This window comes from Habropoda laboriosa, unplaced genomic scaffold (assembly GCF_001263275.1).
Source record: "Habropoda laboriosa isolate 0110345459 unplaced genomic scaffold, ASM126327v1 scaffold33, whole genome shotgun sequence".
In the NCBI taxonomy this organism is placed as follows: Eukaryota; Metazoa; Arthropoda; class Insecta; order Hymenoptera; family Apidae; genus Habropoda; species Habropoda laboriosa.
The window spans coordinates 2,961,622-2,970,663 of NW_017100187.1; the positions used below are offsets into that span (position 1 = coordinate 2,961,622).

Genomic DNA, 9,042 nt, shown 5'->3' on the forward strand with positions numbered 1-9,042 from the left:
AAAAAAACGCACACACAGTGCCCACCGACACGGATGCCAGTAGTGATACCGATACGAATATCGCGCTCTTCATCGCCGGTAATTTCCACGTTTATCGCGCACATTCCACAACTATATACTTTGGCTAGCTGCACGGATTTATGCGGCATCGACGTCGTCGTCTCCTCTCTCGGCACCGCGCGCTTCTAAGCGTCTCGAACAAATCCGAACGCGGGGCAATAATTCTCGCCCCGTCGCGTCGACTATACAACCACCGAGAATTTCGGAAGCATCGCGATAGGGAAGGATAGAAGGGCGGAAGGGATGGGGGGGGGTGCAGTACCTGACAGGGAGGACCAATTATTTCGTTTGACCTGGCTGCTAGCTGGCCAAACCAATACTCCGAGACAAATTGTCAATTTATGCTTTCTCGTTATTACGCCGTTCTGATCATAGCACGCGGTTCACCGCGAGCCAGCCTGAAATGCACACGCATCGTCATCGAGTGCATTTTGCGAGATACGAGGAGAAATGGTCGCGAGCGGAGCTTTGGAATGCCCTCTCTCGTCCTCGCGATCAGTTGGTTTCGTTGATAGGAATCGCTGACGACGGAAATGGTCGGAGTAGGACGTGCCTTAGACGTTGTTCGCGACGATAAGATCGCGCGGATAGTCTCCGCGAAATAAGGGCGACGAGGAGATAGAGAAGCGAGATCGGTACGCGTACAACCATAAAGATAAAGCGTAAAATCAACTGCTGACTCGATTGCGCGTTCTCCGGCGCGCCACGTCGAGCAGCAGGAGTAGAGAGAGAGAGAGAGAGAGAGAATATTGCGGAGTGTGCGATTTAAATCATAAAACTCGAGTAAAAATCCGGAAGAGTTTTTGCGGGTGCAGTTGCTGCAGTCGCGATGCCTAACTATCGCGACTGTTCTCTCCTTCTTCCGTTGCCCTCCTCGCGGATTTCTTTTCCCCCGATTCAGCTCGTTTGGCCCCTCTTTTCTTACCGCTTATGTTTCTCTTTCGCCGTGCACCTCGAACATTACCCGGCCATAGAACGGGCCGAGAAAACCGTAAAAGGGAATTACTCGAACGATTCGACCTATTCCACCGTGCGCTCTGCTGCTTCTCTGCAATCCGTATACTTGGCCGTATGCGCGATATTTCCTCCGACCCGTTTACGTCCACTCGTCCCCGCGATTTCCCGATAATCTCTTCCACCGGAGGAAACTTCTTACGGGTTTTCACCGTTTCTGCCCGGTTACTACCTACCAAACTCGGCGTCTCGTTATCAATTATTTTTTCCAAACATCTGGACGTTTTCTCACAGGCAGGCGGAGAGGTTGGATTTCTCTTTTATCCCGAATCCGCTTTAATCTGGAATCATCGGGGAAAGAATAAACGCGATCGCGCAGCGTCATTAATTGTCTTTGACTGTGGAGAGAGAGAGAGAGAGAGAGAAAGAGAAAGACGAATTCGAGTCAATCGGTCACGAGCAGTTGGAGTATCCTCGTAGACGGGAACGAAAGGTTATTCACGGCGAGATCGCGCGACGGAACAGGAAGCGATAATATTTCATTCGCGGCACTAGAATATCATTTTTCAATAGCGCAGCTTAGTCAGGAGTTATATCGACCGGCTATATCTTCTGAACGTTGCCCTTCGTTTTTCCTCCATTTCTCATTCCGTCTGCTTTTTTCTCTCCCCCACCCCCTCTCCTTCCTTTTGTTGCCGAGTTTCACTAGGTGGAGCACGCGAGCGCGATCAGCTCTGTACTCGGCCGCGTACGTGTAAGCGGTCCAAAACGTACCGGGAAGGGTGCGTCGCGCACACTAAATTCTCCATGCAAATGAGATGGCTGATACGCGCGAAATATAAATCCGAAAAACCCGGCGAATATTTATGTCTATTATCTGAAGACCCTCCGAAACCGCTTTACCTCCCCTACGCCGCCGCCTCCTTCCTTGCTTCCTCGCCTCGTGATCGGCATCGAAAGCGATCCTAAAGGTTGTGCCAGGAGCATCGTTCCGCCCAACTACCCTTATCGTGCGTCCAGGTACAGGCGAGCAGAATCGCTTATCGAGTCGATTAACTCCTCGTCCAAATATCCCACGATATCGATAATGATAATTGCGCGGATAGTACGGAAAAGAAGAAGGGAAACCGGTGGAAATTGTAGAGCAGGGATTCTCGTCTTCTCCGAGAGAAGGAGGAGAGCCGCCTTCGATCGATCCGTTTTCCATTCGGCGGTGGTTCTCGTTCTCGTTCTCGTTCTCGTTCTCGCAGAAACACGTTCCCCGACGCGATTGTTTCGTCGACGAATCCGATTGAAGTTGTTCGTACATCAGCATCGAACTCGACCGAGCTCTAATTAGTATAGCAACAGAGCGAGCGAGTAGTCGCTTTAATCGCATGCTTCCTATCACCTGAAACGAGTTTCTCGAAGGGCTATCACGCAAAGTCTCGAGGTCTTTAACGCGTCGTGGGTGTTAACGGCTGGCTGGCTGACCGAATCACCGAGCCAGCTTGCCAGCCAACTAAAATAACGGGCTCTTGTTACTGGGTCGCATTTCCACTATCCGCTTTTCCGATCGAGAACCTGATTCGCGTGTTCCAACGGGTGGTGGGAAGGAAAGCTGCGTCGATGTAAAAAATGCAAAGACCGATCTTAGGTAAAGCAGGAACGGCGGGTGAAAAAAAAAGCTGGAATGCTCCGTAATGTTTCGTAATACGCCGCGCCGGCGTGATGTATGGACGTGTAACACATACAGGCACAGCGTATCTTATCTCGTTACGATAAACAAACGGCTCGAAAGTGCGGAAAATTCGCAGGTACGCCGTTATCGTCGACCATTCGCTATCGCAAAAACTGCGCTCGAACAGCCCGTACGCGTAAAGGTACGTTAATTAACGTGCTCTGCCCTCGGGGTAGGGCTGAAATACGTTGGATGACGCGTGGCATTGGCAGTCGCGAGATACGAATCGGGGAAAGAATTAAGAGGTGGTGGTAATTTTCGCAACGTGTGTCTCCCTCTCCCTCTTCCTCTCTTTGTCTTTATCGAGCCACGTAGTAACGGTGCCGGTGGTGGTGGTGGCCGCGCGCGGGGTACTTGCTGCGAAGGAGCGGTTTTCAACCCCTTCCGCCCTTCTTCCTTCTCCGACAGCTCGAACGAGCCTTGGCCAAGAGCCAGCGTATTCATTCCAGAAACTAGCCCCCGATCTGAGGGGCCAATTATTTAATCAATTCCACCCTCTTAGCGGCTCGGTATAGACCACATAGGCTATTCGGAACTGCCGACGACGACTCACAATGGGACGATTTTGGAGCAATCGCGGAGAACTTTCCTCTCTCTCTCTCTCCTCCTCTACGTGGAAATACTTTAGGGCTAGGAACGCATTCGTCCTGGGGTTGTTTAAAATAAAGCGAGCGGTGCACTCGGAGGTAGGTCTCGGCCTGGAATTAGTGCCGCAAAGTCACGAATCTCGTGCTGGCTAGCTCGTGTCTCGTCCGACCACGCCAATATCGTACATCACGAATCCCACGAGAACACCCATCCTCTTGACCGCGTCCACCCGCAGCCGTACGTCCGAACGGTCGAACGTTAAACGTGATTTCGGACTCAGTCTCGCGATTCCACGAAATTAATCCGGCTCGAGGCCATCGATTCGCCTCCTTTCCTGCCTGTCCCGTCGTTTATTCTTGACCAAACTGCGTCGCAATTTAATCGAACTCGTTTCTTTCCACGAAAGGAACACGGGATCGCCATACGATCAGCGAGAGCTTTTTCATTTTTACCTCGCTGCCGGTATTTACGCCTGGTATCTGGTGATCGGGAATCGACTTCTTCTCCGCCTGATCGATGGACGGACGGGACGCGTTTCCCCAAGTTTTATTTACGCTGTGCTCGCCAGCGCCGTTAATTATTGCCACGAATACCCCGACGAATCGTAACGTAGCCGCGTTACCAGGTTTCCCTGAATTATTCCGTGTCGCTGTCGAAACGAGCACGTTCGCTCTGCCGAGACGGATTCATATTCACCGGCTCGCGTTTATTTTCGAGGAATTCGCATCGATCCAGGTGAATTTGTGGAAACCGTGGCGGGGGGAATATTGGAGAAGAGAGCCGTTTGCACGATTAGGGGTGACTTTGGTAAAAGGGCGGTGAAGGACCACCACCTCCAGTGTTCTGGCAGCAGTGACAAATTCGATACAGGCGCGCGTCGGTGGATTCGGATGAAAAATAAATAGGAGCGTAGGCAAACGAACCGAATCGGCGTGCTTGACGGCGAAGCAGCGCCGAGGCGTGTGTCCGCGTCCGCTCGTGATCGCGATACGAATCTCTCTCTTTGGCACGCTCGTCGTCGTCGGTATATAGGTCAGCTATGTGCGGATCACGAGCTACGACGCCGACATGCTTTCGCGCTAATGACGCCGATATCCAGCTCGTGGACCCATTTAAATATCCACCGGCAGACTAGTTCCAGTATGTCCTCGTCTGGAATCCGGACAAGAGGGAGGCGTCCTGAACAGCCCCGAGGAGGACGAGGAATTTTTCAAACGCGAGAAGATGCATGGGCGGCTGGTGCTCGCGAAGAAAAATGTGGAGGGTGCGCGGCCTCGATCGGAGAGTTATCGAGGAGCTGCCCTATCTCGGGGGAAGAAGAAAATCGGTGAAACATTTAACTAATAGGTGGACGTCAAGGGAGAAAGATCGGGACGGTTAAGGGTGAGTGTGCACCCTGCCAGATAGGAACACCGATGCCTGCGTTATTATACGCGACCAGTTATCGCCGAGCATGCGTTTCTTCGTCGAGTTAATTTACGTTCTCTCCGGAGCACGCTCCGCTCGTACCACTCCCACCCGTGGCGTTTTTAAAACGAACCGGTATCGTAGGTTGCGACGCGATAAAAATAAGAGGGGAACGGTACAGAGGGAGGAATGATAAATATCGAAGGTGAAAAGACGGCGAGCTCGAGGCGACGGGCGGAGACAGTCTTTGAAACGTTTTACGGGCGACGAACGTGTGCGAAAAGAAAACGCGCACGCAATTTCCTCGCAGTTTTTCCGCGTTGTTCCGCGAATATTCCTCCTCTCCGCGGCGGCGGGGTGGCAGGAGGAGGCAGTATCTCGTTGGCGGGTAACGCGAAACTCGGGTGTCGTTTCGCGTCTCTCGTGATTCCAAGGAACAACGCAACGTTCCTCGTTCCTTTGCCGAATCGTTGATAACAGCATTGTTCTGGAAACTCGTTGTCGTCAGCATCGTGAGCGTAGTCTTAGTCGTAGTCGTAGCCGTAGTCGTAGTCGTAGCGGTGGTGGAGAATCGAGAGATCGCAGTACTCGTGCGGGCACGAATGTAACGAGCGGAACGCTTCGAGGCCCACGAGAAGCGTTCCCCGCGACGACGCACGACTCGACTCAACGAGCTTCTTTCAGGAAACATCAGCGACTCGCAGTACATCACATACATGACAAGTAAGTACGAGCGGCGTGCAAACTGTGCTCTCTCTACGTGAAACAGGTTGCAACCGCGTACAGCGCTCTGGTAAATTTATCGAAGGGTCGAAGAAGGAAAAGAGCTGTAAAGTGGTGGAAAAGGGAAAATGAACGTCTGGAGGAGGCTATGTTTTTCCTTGGTGTATATGTGTACGCGGCGCGGGGTTTCAAGTGTCTCGTTAGAGTCGCGGTAAATCGGCCTGTTTTCGAGGGCCGGTACTCAATTTCGCTTGGATGACCAGAAGCGATCTAAATTTCAAATCCGCTAATGTGTATTTTTGCACCGAGTCCGAGGCTCTTATCGGGGGAGGTCTGCTCTGCACGCTTTGAATTTCAAATTGCGCGCGCGCGCGCGCGCACGCAACCCGTGTCGAGCCTTGCACCGAGCAACTTTCGAATGTTTCTGCCCGCTTATGCGCTGTCATTTGTTTCCCCCCTCCCCTACTCCACCCGATCTACGATATCTAGCGCATTTTATTTATGGCGGCACCGACTACGTATCGGAATTGATTCCGTGATTTATTCGTGAACCGTCCTTCGAACCGTCGAGCGACCGATCGATATCGTCCAAGGGAGAGGAGTGGCAGGCAAGCTGGCTCGAAATCGAATTTCGACCGACAGCTTTTTTCCCTTTCGAATCCTCTCTCCCTGTGTGCCAGGAGGTCGAGAGCCTCTTAACGAGGAATGAGCGATAAATTTTCCTCGGTCCTTGCCTATCGACTCGACTCGCGCCGACATTATTCGAACGCGAGCGCGACGAACGCATTAAGGTCACGAAAACTGTTCTCGTTGGATAGTTTGGCGGTAGGCGAAGGGGCAAGGAATCAACCGAGACCGCCGAGACTCTTCGCGTAATTTTCCCCGTGCCGGTTTTTACAGGTCTTCTTGAGACGACTCGGCTGGATAATTGCACACCGCGTTCGTTCGTTGATTCGCGCGCTCGCGGACACCGCAGCAGAGCAAGAACGTCACGCTGTTACGAGCAGCTAATTGAAGCGCGATTAAGCTGCAACCTTTCTAATCCATGCTCGTACGCTTCTCACCCCGTCACGCTTAGTTTCTCCTTCCCGTTCGATTCCCCTCTTAGAGGAATAGGCCACCTTAAATTAAACCTTCCTTCCTTCCTTTCTTCTCCGGTCACTCTTCCTCCTCTAGCGTGCGCGATCTCTTGTGGATTTGCCGCGGACGGAATGCAAAGCACCGGTGGATGCTCGCCTAAAAATAAACTCGGTCTCTGGTCGATTTAATTTTCCAAGTATCGCGAGCAGACTAAAAAGATGGAACCAACTAAACTTTTGCGTTCTTCTCCGTTTCCTAAATGCTCTTTAAATGGGTCTGAAAGCGCTATTAGCGTTAAAAGCCAGTTACGAGCAGCAGCAGCAGCAGCAGCAGCAGCGCCGCACCGACCGGACTTACCCGACTCGGCTGAAAACGAGATACGAAAGTGCTCTCCGGATACGTCTCTTGCCGCGTTCTGGGTACGCGTCCCCGCTGCTAGGCTCGGAATGAAAATTTCAAAGGCACGCAAATCGACAGACCGAGAGCTTTTCCTTTCGTTCATAATTTACTCGCTCGTTCTCCACTCCTGCTCCTTCTTCTCTTCTTGGGAAATGATCGCGAATGCTCGTCGGGTTGTTTCGCGACGGTTAGTCGGTTGCTCGGCCAAATTTACAGACAGGAGCTGGAGAGAAGTTGGAGATAGCGCGAGGATGCGAGATGTGAGGGGTCAGGGGCGAAGCTACTTATTTAGAATATTGCCGGCATACATTTGCATAAATTTAGCGCAGGCCCTTATAGACCCGTGGAGACCCTCTTAAGAGCCAGAGATAGACGCGAACCCCGTGACTTGGACTCCGCCTCTGACCTCTAACCGGTGGTAAAGCCTCTCCCGCGGCATTGCCGTGGAAATTGGCGCGCGGGCGATGTCGGAAGACCGATCGGTGAATTATCGCGGATAGCAGGTCCACGACAGAGTACAACGTCGCGCCTCACGGATTTTCGAGGCCGTGCATACATATTCAAATTGAATTATCCGCCCTACCAGACGCGTTGATTCGAAATCGTTCGACGGAGCTCGATCTCGTCGAAACAGCCAGCCCCGAAACCGGCGCGCATCCCCGCCATTGTCCCCGAGCCGCTTCGACCACCTCCTAGACTAATGGAAATTCTCGGCGAGAAGTTGGTTAAACGCGATCGCTTTGCATACGTATCCAAGCTCCGAGGCCCGCGTACAACAATTCCGTACGATGCATCTATACGCTCATAAGCCCTAGGCATACAAATGCGTAGAGGTAGGTGGTGCACGTGTTGGCACGTTTGTCTCTGCAGCAGCCAGCCGCATCGATGCGGTCGCATTCACCTGTACTTTGGGCCGGGGTCGCGATCAGGAATTTCAAAGTTGCCGATCGGCGTTCCCTTCGTTTTCCACTCGACCATCGATTGGCGAAATATGGCGGAAACGAAGAAAGCCGGCAGTATGGGGGGGGGTTAGTAACGAGTTCTCTTTGTCCGCGGTGCTCGTCGGTTTTGCGTTGCTTGTTTCGTTAAAGAAACGCGAGAAGCGGATAATCGCGGCTACCCTAGGAGAGGCGGCGTTCCTTTCAGACTCGTAACTTTATCGCGAAAGAAAGCGCAACGGGGTCGCGAGGGGAAGGCAGACGTTTGTGCCGGTACGGCGGCGGGCTTGGCTTCGCTTGGTTTCGCTTGGCGCGGCGGTCGAAAGAGTAGTAGAGTAGGAGCGTAAGGGTCAGACGCGGCAGCGAGCGAGGAAGACAGGCCGAAGGAAAGTTGGCAAGTAACGGAGAGCCAGCCGGCGGGTTCGCGTTAAAAATCCCGGAATTCAAATAAGAGCGAGCACGTTGAATTTTCGTATCGGACTTACCCGTGCACGATCATCGGTTTCAACGACCGAACGACCGAAGCCAAGAGTAGAAATTCTTATCTGGTGGCGGAGTTCTTAAGAAAATCGTACCCCCTTTCTTCACAGGCCACGAATAGATACGTATATACGGGACAAGCAAGTGGTGCATTAAAAATTCATCGGGTACATTCGAATGCACTCCCGTTCGCCGTCGACCCGTGTTTCAAAAATGAAAAGGGTGACGGGGTCAGCTATTCCGAGCGCTATTAAAGGCCGTGCTCGCGTCACTTTGTCATTTATATCTTTGAATTGCCGGTGTACGCGTGCGAGATAAATTCGCGTATTTACACAATCGGGGTCGATCGTTTCCACGGTCAGATATGGACCGTGCTCGAGCTATTTTTTCTCACCCGGTCCTTTCTCCCACTTTCTTCTTCCCCCGAACCACCGGAAATTATACGTAGACGTGTCGCGCGCGAGCGGCAATACTTAAACGCCAATGACGGTCTGCCGGCGTATAAATTCAATTTCACGGTTGGCCGAAGAACGGCGGAAAATTTTCATTATTTAATCCGCGCGGGATTCTATTCTCCATTGCTGGCGCATTGTGCCCATACAAACGAGTAGAAAACGCGGCGAAGCTTTCGGCAACCGAAAGCGGAGTGTGCGCGCGGCCTGCTCCACCGTTGATACGTCCGCGGCAGCAGAG

General features: G+C 52.4%; 1 protein-coding gene across 1 annotated transcript in view; it reads left to right on the forward strand.

The window, feature by feature from the left end:
* The window catches only part of LOC108579503 (tyrosine-protein phosphatase Lar-like), a 110,556-nt gene that overhangs the window by 47,896 nt on the left and 53,618 nt on the right, over positions 1-9,042 (forward strand). The window contains 1 exon segment of the mRNA XM_017943047.1: positions 5,414-5,452. Within this exon segment, the coding sequence (XP_017798536.1) occupies positions 5,414-5,452 (39 nt within the window).